We start from the raw sequence: 14,947 nt of genomic DNA on the forward strand, positions 1-14,947 counted from the left end.
ATTTTTGTTTGTTCAGCAGCTATGCTTCGGAGCTGTACAGGCAGCTAGTCTCCCACAATATTAGTTCTTTCAATCTTTTGCCATAGCTGAGTTCATTTTTAAAATAACTTCAACATTTCAAGAATGATCCATGGGCTCGGGCTGCCTTTAATTATTTTCCATTTTATTGGGACACTTTTATTACAGGTTTTTTTTTTTATAGCTCCCCATACAGAAACTGCCAGCTTGACTCTACATCCAGGATCAAAGCCAATGTCTGTCATTCTATAATAGGAAGATCAAATTAAAACCAGCTTGCTCATCAGGATGTTTAAAACATCTCTATTTCACCTGCCTAAGGTGAAATAAAGGCCTAAGGTATTTTTTAAAATGCCTCTTTAAGTTTCTATGGATGCCATAAGTTATCAACTTCTTTTTTTCAAGGTCATGTCCATGGAATTACATTTGATGAAGTAAAAAAAAAAAAAAAAAAAAAAAGACAAATTATAAGAAAAGAGCCTAGAATTTTGGCATGCTTTTTCTCTTAAAAATTTTTAGGGACAAAACACTAGAAGACAAGAACAGAAACATTGTACTTTGACAGGAAACAAAAAGTACATAGAGGTCTTCAATTCAATTCAATATATATTGTTCCACTGTTGCAGAACATGGAAATAAGGTGTGTCTCTAGCCTTCACAAGTTATATAGTGTAATTGTATTATGTTTTTTCTAAAGTTGTGCAATTCCTTTAAGATATTGCAAACTCCAGGAGGGCATATATCATCTACAATCCCATTGCTTTATACCAGTAGGAGGGCATTTTTTTGTGCCAAGAGTGCTGCAGACAATTCTAGCTCTCCCAAAAAGGTGTTATAAAATCCTTAATGTGAAAAAAACCCATACTTAAAGCATTAAGAGAAACACACAAACCATGGAGACTCCATGGAAACTCTAACTTAATTTTAGCTAGTTTTCAGGAACAATTGTGTTGCAGTTATTTCCTCTAGCTCACAAAAACAGCTCAAAAGGAAAGCAGACTAAGTTGTAAGAAGGGATACATTGGAAAGTGAATAGAAAATTAAAGGAAACCCTGAACTGTAAAGCTGTCTTGAAATTGATTTTGTTGCTCCTGTCCAGAGAGGTACCACCTCCTCACCTCCAGAGACAGATCAGACCTTTTACTTACTGAAAGCAACATCTGAGATACCCAGTATATGTGGAAGGAAATAAAAAATAAAAAATTACACTCTGTGGCAGTGAGAACCAAGGCCAGAGGTCTTCTGCACAGGGTAAGCCTGATCCTGCCGACACTGAAATGTCATGTGCCTTTTTTTCCCTATACCTTTTCAATGTCACTCATACTTTGCCATATTTCTGTACAGAAGTCTGGACATAGTGATGGTGTTTCTTACTGTTTCTTTGCATTAGATACTTTTGGTTCACTTTTTCAGTGGCTTTGTAACATGGTAGTATGCCAGCTTTCCTTTTAAGTGGTCTAGAACCTTTTGTGATTTAATTAAACTAATATGATACTTACTCATCTGCTTTCTTTCTTCCACTAGGCTTCCTTTCACTTTTTTAATTAAATTTTCCTGATGGTGACAGATGCAGACAAATTACTGCAGTTGTTCAACACATTTGAAAAATAAGGCCACTTTTTTAGTCTCTGTATAAATGTATGCAGCTGGCTCCAGGTTTTAACACTTGGGACAGATCATCTGCTCTTGCTTCTCATCCAGGTGGATTTCAGTGCTCTTCCCTGCCGCAGCAAGATACCTAGCTTTCTCTTTCCCCAAGCTGTCACCCAGAACATGTGAAGAGGAAATGTGACAAGGTTTCAATTTTTGCTGATCTACCCCAGGCCTTTATTACGCAGTCGTCACAGACAGAAATCATGCAAACCTCACTAGCATATGTTTTGAAACAGATTGGGTCAGGTGTGATTAAATAAGACAAATTAAACTTTCATTCTGCACTTTCCTTCATGTCATTCAGCAAGGTAATAGCAGTCTTTTTATTTTTTGCTTACATTTAGCAATTGATCTCTAAGTTTGAAAATCATTATCAAGAAGTTTATAAACAAATATTGAAAACCCTGCTATAATCCCACAGGGAACTGGGTACCAATATTATATGCACCTTAATCATGCTTATGGGTGGGGAGGAGACCATTGTCAAGGAGTTGCTTCTTCACAATTTTGGTATTTAAACTTAGCAGGATCAAACCCCGGTGGAAAATCCTACAAGTCATTTCTGTACTCTCTACCCCCAATTTCCCACCAGCTGTACTCCTGGGCAGAATATTTCCCCTTCATATTTAACCAGAGATTATCGCCAGTGCAACCACCGCCGGCTTTCCAGCAGCCACCAACATCGGGGACCAACTCTTCTGCCTGGTGGTGCGGGGCTCCCACACCCCCTTGCCGAGCAGGGAGGTCCCTGGCAGGCGGTGGGGATACACCAGCCACGACGCGGGACAGCCTCCCCTCGTCAGGCACCGCGCGGGCCGGCTCGTATGTCTCTTGGCACAAAACCCAGCGGCCCGACCCGGCCCTGCCCGGGGCATAAAGGGCACAAGAGCAAAGAGGCATGCTGGGGGCAGCGGTGTCTGAGCACGGCACCCGGCCAGCTTCGGACGCGGATTGTCAGCCTCTGGCAGGGCCCAGCAGCCACCTTTGCTCCTTCCTCCCCCTGCCCTGTGGCCCGGGGCTGGTGGGATCAGAGGGGCGAAGCGCTCCGGGCAGCCGGCGGGCGGACCTACCCTCTCCTCCCCTCCCTGGGCCGCTTCCCGGAGGACACCGTGCCCCGGGCACAGCCCCGGCGGGGATGGGGAAAGGCCCTCAAGGAGGGGCGGCTGGCGGCCGAGCGGGCAGGGGGGCGGAGGGCGGGCAGCGGGGCGGGCCGAGGGCCGGGCTCTCCCGTTGCCAGGTGAGGCGCAACGTCTCCGCCTCCCCTCTGTAAGCGCGCAGCAGCGCGGAGCGCAGGCGGGCGGTGCGGAACGGCTCGGCTCGGCGTGGAGCGCCCCAGGCCCGCCGCCCCCCCTGCCGCCGCCCCCTGCTATGGCGAAGGCGGGCAGGAAGGGATGCAGCTGCCCGGGTTTCCTGAGGAAGAACTGGCTTCTGCTCAGCACGGTGGCCGCCGTGCTGATGGGTGAGTGGCGGGGGAAAGGGGGGCGGGAGTGCGGCGTCGCCGCCCCCCGCCCGGCACGTTACGGCCCTGCCTGTCGCATGGCCGGCGCGGCGACCCCCCGCCCGCCGCCGGTGTCGCGGATGGCTAACGGCCCTAGCGGCGGGGAGGGGGCCCGGCTGCACGCCCCCGGCGGCGCGCAGGCCGGCTGAGGCGCGCCGGGGCCGGGGCGTCGCGTAGCCGTGGCCGCGGGGAAGAGCTCCGCAGAGGCACGGTGCCGCGGCGGCCGGGCTGAAACGGGGTTCCGCGTGGGCAACGACAGCGCCACCCGCGCGGCAGCCATCGGGGCGGTGAGGCGCGGGGGGCGCGGGGCCCGCTGGGCCGGGCCTCCCCCCGCCGGCGTCCCTCCAGCCGGTGTGACAAAGGTCTGGTAATTAGGAGGGTGAAACCGTGTTGTGAAAAACCTGCAAGTGCACCGGGTGACCGTGAGCCCTCGGTGCGTGGGTGCTGCAGTTCTCCCCGGCTCACCCGCGGCACAGCCCGGGGTGACCGCGGCGTGCGGCGGCGGGACTGTCCGCGGGGAGCGAGGGGGACTCTGGGTGCCTCGGCTGGTCTGGAGCCCCGCTGCGATGGGGCTGCTGGGCAGGAGAGCACTGGTAGTGGCTCTGGGGTGCTTCTGGTGGCCTAAGCAAGCAGTGCCACTGGAAGAGTTTGGCGATGCCACCCAGCTTACTGTGGGGGTTTCGGGGGTGCCATTGTAAAGATACGAGGATTTCTCTTCTGCTTCCCGACAAGTTTCTGAAGGAGAACTGAGTTGAACGCCATCTTATGAAGAATAGGTGGGCAAAAGGGAAAAGAGAAGCTGTCAGATGACTTGGCTGAAGAGACTTTTCCATAGAGTGTAATTTTGGTCCTAGTCACACACCCTTTTCATTTTCTCATGGTGATTATTTTGATGCTAATCAAAGAGAGTTCCTTGGCACTGTTGCTCCTGTAGACAAGTGCTGTTGTAAGTACTTCATTAACAGCACATGCTGTTTGATGTGTCTCTTTCAGATGACTTTTCTGCCGATTTGATTTTTGGCTGGAACATATCTATTTCTGTGCATGTTTGTTCAGAGGAGAATTATTCTTTTGGAATTCCACCCAGCTATTTATATGCTGTAATCAGAGGTTTACCATATACGTATACATGTGTTTTCCTCCATGCATTCAAGTATTTGAAAGATCTCAGTTCTTTTTCACCTCTTTAGTAAGTGGAAAGATTTTTGTGAGTTCTGTATACCAAGTGCTAAGGGCTTGCTCTGAAAATCTGGCTCTACAACTGGAGGAGTGTGTGTATCTGTGTGTGTACAATTTGCTTTTTCATGTACTCCTGTCAGGTACACTTCTATGAGTTGACATACTTCCCAGTTATAGAAGTGGTTAAGAAATATTTCCCTCTCATTATCTTCAATCAATGTAGGTAGAACTGAAGTGTGTGTAATCCTACAAGCTGATTGTTCCGAAATGAGATTTCCCCGGGAACCACAGAGCCTGACAATGTGGGAACTGTGGGGACAATTTGACCCTAATACCCAATGGGACTTCACAGTGAGAGAGTGACAGGCACCCAAATACCTCCTGTGTCTTTGGACTTTGCTGCACTGTAATTAGCAGTCCAGAACTCAGAGGAGCTCTGTAATAATGGCAAAGACAGTCTTCATAAAAATTCCTTGAGCTTTGGACCAAATTACATTTTGTGAGTAGCTATGTGTCTGCTGCGTTTTCCATGTTTGTTGGAGGTGAAATACACTGCACAGGAACAGTGAAACCCTTGTAAGGATGGCTCAGCTGAATTGTATGTTATCATTTTATTACAGCTTGAGGAATGTTTGGAGTCCACAAACCCTTCATAATAAAATTTTCATATATATTCTTTTTTAATATACACTGGGAAATTGCTCTGAGGTTTATTAATCTACTTAGTTTGGAGGAACAATTTAGCATTTGCAAACAGAAGGGTATCACATCATTTTGAAAGCAGAAAATATGTTCAGACTTTTCAGAAAAGCATGCATGAGTGAGGAGTGGAAATACCAAATGCAGCAAGCTGTGGAAATGTACTGTGAAAACTCTCCAGATGTGCTGCAAAGTGCCTGATATTCCAGCACTACTGTATGGAATCATGATTTTTGCTCATTATCAGTGGCATGTTCAGCATCCTGGTGAGATATGCTTATCTTTGCTAGTACCCTTCCTAAACTGAAAAGTTTTCTTAATTACTCGTTGTGTTCATCTCTGACAAGAGGAGACAGCAACACACAGAAACCCCTCAGAATTCCAAACACTTCTTCCTTCAACAGTAATTATTTTGTGCTATATTTGAAGCATTCAATCATTTGCCTGTCATTTACATTTTCAAAAACATTGGAATTTCTTTTATGGCAGTTGGTGGGTGGATTATTTAAAATCTGTACACAAAATATCTTAAGAATGTCACATCTTTTTGGTGAAAACACTTGTATGTGTTATTCAAATAACACAGAACTCGAGACTCAAGAGATTATTTTTCTTACCTTAGTGGAGATTCTGTTTCAGACCACCAAACTGATGTGGAGACATCTGCGAACTTAGATTTGGAATCTGAAATTGACAAAGCAAGCTCATTGTTCATTAGTTCTTAGAGCATGCAGTGTGGGTCATATGTGCTGACCGGTGACTCAGAGGTGAGATTTGGGCTCATCTGCACCTCTCCTGCCTCACTGGTCTTCTCTAGGAGGCAGAGGGGCAGGAGAGTAGCAGCCTCACATAGGTGACTGTGAAAGGAGGGATATCTTGCATCATTTTGCTCTGCTGGCCTTACAGAGCCCAAAGCAGCTGAGCTAACAAAAGCGATTTAAAAATCAACTTGCTCAGCCTTTAATAAAGTTATATTGCTTCCAGTTTGTATAATCAAGTCAAAATAAACCAGAAATATCCCTGAAATTTACTCACCCTGAAACAGGTTTCCAAAGGACGATTGAAAAGGGAGAGTTTAAGTCACACTTCATAGGATTCTCCTAGAGCATCTATTATTTATCATCACTTTGTCTCCAAGAGGTCACTGCTGCAACACAGCCAAACTAGTCATGAGGTAAAAGGCTGATGATGTGTAAATAATTATTCATTCATTAGTCTGCAGGTCATAGCCTAATAGCTGGTAGTCCTGGGCAATTCTTCAGCAGAACAGTTTTTTTGTTACAGTGGAAATTAAAGTGTAAGTGATTTGCGTACGTATGGTCCCAGGCGTTGAGTTGCAGCAGCACACTATACTACAGCAGAGATCTTTTAATGTACTCAGAGAGTATACACAAACAGGTTGCGATTTTTTTGACTACTTGTATTTTTCAAATCTGTTAGACCAATGTCTTTTTGTAATAGTTCTGTGGCTGGGGAATGTGATTCTGAGGGATTCAGTTTGTAGAAATTTGCATGTTATAAGTACTTTTCTTTTGTTGCTTAATGGGGTGTCTGACTGTCACTTCCTAAACAAATTCAGAACCAGGTATCTTTGAGCCTGCCTGTGACTGAAGGGTTTTTTTCAACAGCATGTGTGTGGGACAGCGAAATTGTTCATATATTCATGAGGAAGATGAGAGAAATGCAATGTTTAGACCGATATAGCCACCAATCACAAGAGGGAGTAAATGGCAGGTGTCTTTTCTTCAGCCAGCCATAAACCGTGTTTATCAAAGGTGTATAAACGCTGTTTCTGTGTGAGGCAGCAACGAACATTTTTGTACTCTGCCATTAACTGCCTCCTTCATTCTCCTCTTCACGTATATACATGACTGGCGCTCCTACTGTACCCCTCCGGTCTTGAGAGAAAGGGGCTTTCGTGTCGTCACCGGGCGGGCGGGGCGGGAGAGGGAGCCGGAGCCGGAGCCGGAGCGGCGGGCGGGGGGCGGCGGGCGGCGGGAGCTGTCCGAGGTGTCCGCGGGGAGAGCCCTGGGACGGGGCGGCCGGAGAAGGGGCGAAATGCGGAGCTGCGGGAATTGGGAAGCGGCGGTGTGAGGCAGCGACTGAGGGAGGCAGGGCGTGGGTGAACATCCCCAGCATGCCCTGATTTTTGCACCTCTGAAATGAAGTTTATTCAGCCTCTGCAGGATCAGACACCTTCTTGTGCAGTTAGTTCCCTTGTTGGAAGACTGAGGCTGGCATCAGACCTTTTCTCCCTGCATTTGAGAGCGAGATTAAACTATCCTATCTGCAACACCAGCATTGCAGAAATCTTGAGTGGTGCAGCTATAGCTATTTGCCAGAATTTGATGAGTAGAGCAGCCACCGGAGCTTCTGGTTTGTGCCTTACGATATCACCCCAGCAGTACATATGCCAAAAATTTATTCTCTATAATTTTAATGAAAATTATTATTTTATATTATGGTATTAAGTAGTAGTATCTCCCAATAGGAATATTTTTTGTTCACAGGTCTGAGTTTAAAAAAAATTGTCAGGTGTAATCACACCTGCTAACTTTTCGACTGGACTCCCTCTGTAATCAGATACGAGGGGTAAGTCTTTTCAGTTTGTCCTAGTAAGTTCTTTCTGTCTCTGACAAGTGTAATTTAAAAATAAAATGCCCATTCTGGATATGGAGTAAGTCTTCACTCTTTTTCATTTCCACCTCCTCATACCTTTACCAAAAAGTGTCCTGTTAGCTTAGACTGTCCTCAGTACCATTTCTCTTTGCTTGTACAATACAGTGTGAAGGTTACAAACAATGAAGCAGATTAATTGCCTCTTGAAATACACTAGCAAAAACAGAGCTCTTTTCTTCACAGCACGAAAGAAATTATTACTCTGTCAGTTTCTGACAAGTATAGTTGTAAAGGAAACAACTGATTCCTTTCTTGAATTCTGAAGCATAACGTTTTATTAATTTGGAATTTATAACAGGTGAAGACCAGACATTCTGAATCAACTGTGGTAGCATGGAAATTTAACAGAAGACTCTGGTTTCTTCCTGGTATGATTTAGAGCAGCACAGATATTTGTGACTTTTTATGCCTCTTTAGACAGTTGTGATGCTTATCTGTCTGTTCTTCTTGTCACACTGCATACAGTTTGATACAGGATGGAATCTGTTCAGAAATATGTGAAACCCAGCAATTCAGAAAGAATGTCTGAATTTAATTTTAAAGACAGAAAGTAAAATGCAGAATGACTAACAGTTTCATCTGAGAGTTTCACATACTACTGAGGATCAAAAATGCTCTGAGCCAGAAACTCAGCCAACAAAAGAAACGAAAGATAACTGAAGTTAAGCATGGTGTCTCTTTTGCTCCTTAGCTATTTTGAAGCAAAGAAAACCTAACTTTTATTTGTTCTTCTGGTATGTAAAGTGTTTTTCTGTTGTCCATGTATTTTGTGTCTTGTTTTAACATAAAGCCTGGGTTTCACTTTATGTGAATGAAGTGAAACTATCACTAGAACTGAACTTTTAAATACAGGAAGCTTTGGAAGGAGTGAGCCTAAGGTCAATTTACACTCTACAAAGCCCCAAAGCTACCAAAGTCAACGAAATATTTCTTTCCATTTGAAAAAATAACACCAATACTAATACCAGCAAAATATTTACTGTTTCCAATTTCCCAATATTATTTAAGGGAAAATACTACAATGTAATTACAAAAATATTTTTTGTTTCCTGTTTACATCTTAACAAAGCATAAAGACACTTTCTTCTTGTATACCCCAACAAATAGATAATGTTCACGTTGAGACTACTCACAAACAACACTTGAACTGTTTGCAAATTTACATTTTATTTTTTTTTTTTTTTAACAAAAGCCTCATAGGATCTGTGGAAGGCATTTTTACTTATGGCCCCACAACAGTATCTCATGCTGTGAGATCACATCTGTATCATACATGTTGAAGATCGGGGCTATATTGGACATAGTGTTCAAGATGTATTTTTCTGTCTACTGTTGTTCCATATATTACACATTCCATGATAACCCGATAGCATGCCAGAAGATTAAATGTGACATGATAACAATTGCTATGGATTATATGTAATCTTAAGTATTTTCACAATATATTGCAAAACACTTCTTGGTCCTTTCATGCTTTTGGAACCACAAACACTGTGACCTTGCTTAATCTGAACTAGTTTTCTAGGTCATCTCTCTGATTTCTCAAAGCTTTGATGTCTTCGTTAGTTTCAGAATAGTGATGTTTCTGCATGTTACTATCTGTCTTTCTTTAGTTTCCACTAAATTGCCTTTCTGGCACTTGTCTCAATCTATTACAGTCAGAATCGTTCCACTGCCCTTCCAGCAAGGGGATAGCTGGAAAGGTATGTCCTGTTTACTGTCCTTCCCTCTCATCACAGTTTAAAACAGAAACCGTAACAAGGGTCAGTATCTGGCAGATAGTCCCAGTTACTAGCCTTCCACCTTTCTTATACCACTGCCGACCATTTAGTTTCTCATGTGTTTCAGGGGTCTTGAATGAAGATGTATTTTTCCTGATGTGTGCTATTGCGCTAATATCTCTTGGATTATACAGAATGTACAAAGGTGCTCAGACAGCTTTGGGATTGAAAGCAAATGTTGTGGAAAGAGAACAGAAGATCAGTGGGCTTTTACAAGAAAGGGTGAGAAGCTCTAATCTTTTGGGTGGCATTGGAATGTTGCCACTGGTGTTGTAATATGTACATGTAATAGGGCATGTAAGCAAAATGTTAGACGCTAGAATCACCAGAACTGGAGACATGACAGTATCTGAAATGAGTGACAAAAGGCATCCAAATTAAAGCATTCTTTTATAAAATTGAGTGGGTTTGGAGACATGGAGGAAGCCACAAGACCTGTACATGTCTGGATGACTGCGGAGGAGAGAGGTCCTAGTTAAAGAAGGCCTCCCAAGTTACAGATGGGTGGAGTGAAGGAGAATGGTAGTGGGTTTAGAAGTAACAGCTGAAAGGGGTTATGCAAAGGTCTGCAAAAGAAGGACAAGTTACCATTGCCAGGTTACATTTCAATTTTACTGTAAAACACAGAAATATGAGATACCTCCTAGGCTATCACATCCAGTCCACTGCTGCTTCAGGTTACACCATTTTAGCTAAACTTCTTTAACGTATCATGCTCCATGTTAAAGCTGAGTAGGCTCTTTGGTGCTGCACACTGTCCTAGGAAGCTCTATTCATCAGCCTGATTGTTGAAAGCCTTACAATTTCCAGTCTAATTGTATTCAGGTTCAATATGCATCCATTTGTTAAAACATTGCTCTTTCTCTGCTTTTCATTCATTTTCTGTAATTCTAGCTCACTCATCCCTGCTGGACAAACCAAGCTCTTTAATCTCCTTTCAGAATGTAGGCTCCTTATTCTTTTCATCACTCTGCAGTCCTTCTCTGTATGTGTTCCAGTTTGAGTTCACTTTTCCTCAAGCCTTAATGAGTTTCACAGAGTATTCCCAACAGAACAGGTGCTTTCACCAGGACACATCCAAAGTAATGAAGAAATGTAGGTTGTATAGCTGGGAAAAAACTGTCATTTTCCTCAGATTACTTAATTTATGACATAATCTTGATAATATGATGTTTAATATGTTGAAGTTGTAAGTACTGTACTTAACCTCACAAATCTAATGAGTCACCAAGTTTGTTGAAAAGCTGTGAAAGAGGCAAATTGTATTTCTGATACAACTTAATTTAACAGATTTAAGGATTAACCAAGGAATGAATTCTTCACACCACTTCTCTGTATTTTTTCTGTATGTTACTGGACTGTTCCTATAGGTAGGTTCTGTAAGGCAGTTCTCGCTAGTGTACTGAGATACATATACAGATGAAGCACAATTGTAAAGGATCTTTCTTTTCTTCAGCTGTATTCTTTTATCTTGGCTTTGTCAGATAGAATTTGCATCTGCATACTGAAAATATTTGGAAGATATGTACACATGAAATTAATCTACGGCATATTTAGATAAATGAGGAAACTAAGAGTTTCCTAAACTAAATGCGGACATTTAGGAGACACTGTTAAATTATCAAACTGCTTAGACATCTGCACATTGCCATTCTGGGGAACACTGGTTCAGCATTCAGCAGAACTGTGGTCACTCATAGTCACAGGAGAATGGCCGTTATTTCCCTTTTTCTGGCTGAATGAAATAACTTCCCTTGGTTTGACTAAGGGTGGGGTGGGTCCTGTGCAGGGCTGCATTGCAGAGAGGCCACCCTGTGTTATCAGTGACTGCTACAGGCCGCTCTGTGTTATCAGTCCTGCTACAGGCTCCTGCAGCACAGAAAGTATCAAGAGTTAACGTGGCTTTGCTGGTTGCAGTGGTCTTCACACCTGCTGTGAGTAAGGCGAGTACCCCACACTGGAGATGCTGGTTCTATCCCCTCTGGCCAGTAGTGCTCCACCTTGCCCTCATTCCTGAAGGTCCATCACAGGGAGTCACTGTCCACCCAGACTTTCCTCACATTGCAGTCAGATGACAGTGTGTCATTCCTGTGAAGGAATTTACAACCACTGCACCCTCAACAGGTTAATCAGGGAGAGGACACAGGGAGTCTCACCACAGCAGAGAAATGAGCACACCTTCCTCTAATACATTCCTACTAAATATTTTTCAGCAGACCAAGGTCTGACTGGAGAACTTTCTTCTGGAAGATTTCTGAGAGAACTTTTCTTCACATATCTTTGTAAGCAAGCTGGTAGTCTGGGCAACACCAGCATCCAGAGAGCTAAGATCAGCTGCCAAGCAATTATACCCAGAGACTCTAAATCCTACCTCAGTATATGCCTGCAGTTTTCTAAGAATCTTGTTTTTTTCAGTCAACATCGGTAAGTTTATAGGAAGGAATACTAATTGTCAAGAAGAGTGTAAAACAGTAAAATGCATAACATTAGAAAATATTAAAAATAATGCAAAGAGAGCTGAATTAATAAACTGGAATAATAAGTTTATAAGTATTATTATAAGTAATAATTTCTTCTACACCCTCTCTTTTAGTGTTCTGTAGTTGTCACTGTGTATTTCTTTGTAGTTAAGAGACAGCCAGTGATACTACAGAAACTCTGGAGAGAGCAGAAACAAAATAGATTTTATAAAATATTACTAAAGGACTCAGACTGTATTACAGACTGGAAAAATCTTGCCTGCCTGTACTGCAATTTGACATGTTTATATTGAATGTTTTGTATTGTGTTTCAAATCAAGTCAGTGGACTTTGTTTGGCAGCCTTTTCAGTCCCATGAAATATCTGCTGTAAAGGTAATCCTATTAAGGCCCACCAATATGATAGAAGTATTTGTATTTTAGTCTGCCACGTGAACAACATATCGTGAAATTATGAAGAGCTTAATCACTTTGTTAATAGCACAATCTATGTTGCTACAGTACAATTAAATATCAGGTTTGAACCATGAGACATGACCATGTGTTTTTTTTTTTTCAACACCATATCAATGCAAAATTCCTGTAATTCCCCCAGTGTCTATCAGTACCGGCCAGAATCACTAACTCTGCTGCAGTGAAAGGGAAAAGTTGCTACATGTTGGAATTATATGAAAACAGGAAAAATCAATACCACAGTGTTTTTCAGAAAGAGACATGTCATTCAGAATAGATCATTTTACAAAACAGATTGTTTTCCCCAGAAATGTACTCTGGATTTCTTCTCTCATTGTCTTTATGGTTCATTCTTAAGGATTGTTCCCATAATAAAGTCAGCGGGAGTGGAAGGCAATGTGCTGTTTCTGTAGGATCACACTGTCCTGGTTTTGGCTGTGATGGAGTTAATTTTCTTCCCCGTAGCTGGTACAGTGCTGTGTCTCGGATTCAGTGTGAGAATAATGTTGGTAACACACTGATGCTTTAGGTGTTGCTAAGTTGCAAATCCTAATATAAGGATTTTTCAGTTTCCCATGCTCTGCCAGTGAGCAGGTGCACAAGAAGCTGGGAGGGAGCGTGGCCAGGACAGGTGACCTCAACTAGCCAAAGAGCTATTCCATACCATAGGAAGTCATGCTCAGTACATAAACTGGGGGGAGTTGGTGGGTGGGGGAATTGTTTCTGGGGTTTCTGTCAGTGGGTGGTGAGCAATTGCATTGTGCATCACTTGCCTTTTCCTGTTTTTTTTTCCTCTCTCTTTTTGTTATATTCCTTTAAATTACTATTATTATTTATTATTGTTGTTGTTATTATATTTTATTCTATTTTAGTTATTAAACTGTTCTTATTTCAACCCATGAGTTTCCTTTTTTCCCAATTCTCCTCCCCATCCCACTGGACACCAGCACACTGATGGATCAAGAACCAGGACACCAGCACACTGATGGATCAAGAACTCCCTGCTAGTTTACACCGTGCATCCCATATCTGTGTTGTCATCCATGAGTGCAAATAACATGTTAGGGAGTCCTACCTCTTAGACGCTAATTTTATCTGGTTTATAGTTGTGTGAGAAGTAGGACCAGGCATGTCTATGTGTGGGCTTCAGTTATTTGTTCCTAAATCATGAGTTGTTTTACCTGTGAATGAAGGTAAAGAAAGTAAAGGTGGATAGTATCGTGCATCATCTTTGTTATCCCAGATGTAATTAGGTTCTGAAGAGTATCTAACCCACAATGGTAATGATGTAAAGCAAGTAACTACAGTCATGCCATACTGCATGTTCTGAACAGATTCAGCTACTCAGGGGTTCTGAATTTTCAAGTTCAAGATCTGAATTATGTTGACCCTACATATTTATACAAAAAAGGCTTCAGGATTTAGCCATCACTCTCTGAAAAACTGTAAATAGTCTCCACATTTAGTTGCTCAGATGGCTGCTGAGAGGGCAGCACATTTTTACAAGTTTAAAACAGCTGTAGGACAATCTGTGACACTCCCCATAAATGCTAGTATAGATGAGCCCAGAGGTTATGGAATTTGTTTGAACAGGATATTTGTTTCTTTTCTTAATAATCTCCTAATCTGTGTCATGAACTGCATCACAGTACTTGAAGAAGAATGTAGTAGTCCTATAGTTGTTCCCATGCAAATAATTTGCCTTTTTCCTTAGACATTTCAGAAACAACAGCAGTATGCAAAAAGACATACTCTAGATGTAGGGCAGATTGTGATGAATGTTCACCAGATACCCAAATGTCACAGAGCTAGCTTTGGTTAGATATTTGGAACCTACAACATAATGGTCTCCCAAGATACATTTTACCTAATTTCTGTGGTTCACTCACTGCACACATGTACACAGACCAGACTGGTTCTGCCACCTTATTGCACACAGCCATCATCTCTTAGGCCCTGTAAAGCCTCAGGCTTGACGGATATGATGGATCTAGTGCTACATGCAGTGCAGCCAGTTGCAGGTGCTATCCCCTTGCAGTACTTCCTGCTCCCCTGTCCCTGGATAACACAACAAAAAATGGGTCATCCCATACAGAGGAAGCATGTATTCCCTACAGCTTTTTATGCTGGGACTCCAAATACTACCTGAAAAATGGGTGCCAACAGATTTCCCCTGATATGCTCATTTTCAATGTTTTTCTTCCATTCTGTTTTTCTTGTTCTTCTCACCCTCACCCCTCACTTCTTTTAGTCTGCATTTACGGCCTTTCTTTGAAGGATTTTCTGTCTTTTACCAAGCTTGTAAAGAGACTATGTGCTACCTGGAAGAGTACTGCCGTGGAGTCAAGGCATATGTTGTTTCATATAGGTTCAGACAAGAGAATTGTCCTGTGTCTTCTTCATGCATTGCAATCCCAGGGACCCAGACTGCATCTTTCTCTTTCAGTGTCAGTAGCTGCTGGGAGAGAAAACGTAGACACCATGCTATATAACATGTGCTGTACTATG

At 42.8% G+C, this 14,947-nt stretch overlaps 1 protein-coding gene across 3 annotated transcripts in view; it reads left to right on the top strand.

Annotated features, from left to right (window-relative positions):
* Positions 1-2,990: 2,990 nt before the first annotated feature.
* The window catches only part of SLC1A1 (solute carrier family 1 member 1), a 56,058-nt gene continuing 44,101 nt past the window's right edge, over positions 2,991-14,947 (top strand). For 2 of the 3 annotated variants that reach the window (XM_074811948.1, XM_074811950.1), the window contains exon 1: positions 2,991-3,130. In XM_074811948.1, the coding sequence (XP_074668049.1) occupies positions 3,040-3,130 (91 nt within the window). In that variant the 5' untranslated portion in view covers positions 2,991-3,039. Of the gene's footprint in view, positions 3,131-4,339; positions 4,359-14,947 lie in introns of those variants that run through there. The other variant, XM_074811949.1, reaches the window with a different exon arrangement.

The sequence above is a fragment of the Strix aluco genome, chromosome Z, assembly GCF_031877795.1.
Source record: "Strix aluco isolate bStrAlu1 chromosome Z, bStrAlu1.hap1, whole genome shotgun sequence".
Lineage (NCBI taxonomy): Eukaryota > Metazoa > Chordata > Aves > Strigiformes > Strigidae > Strix > Strix aluco.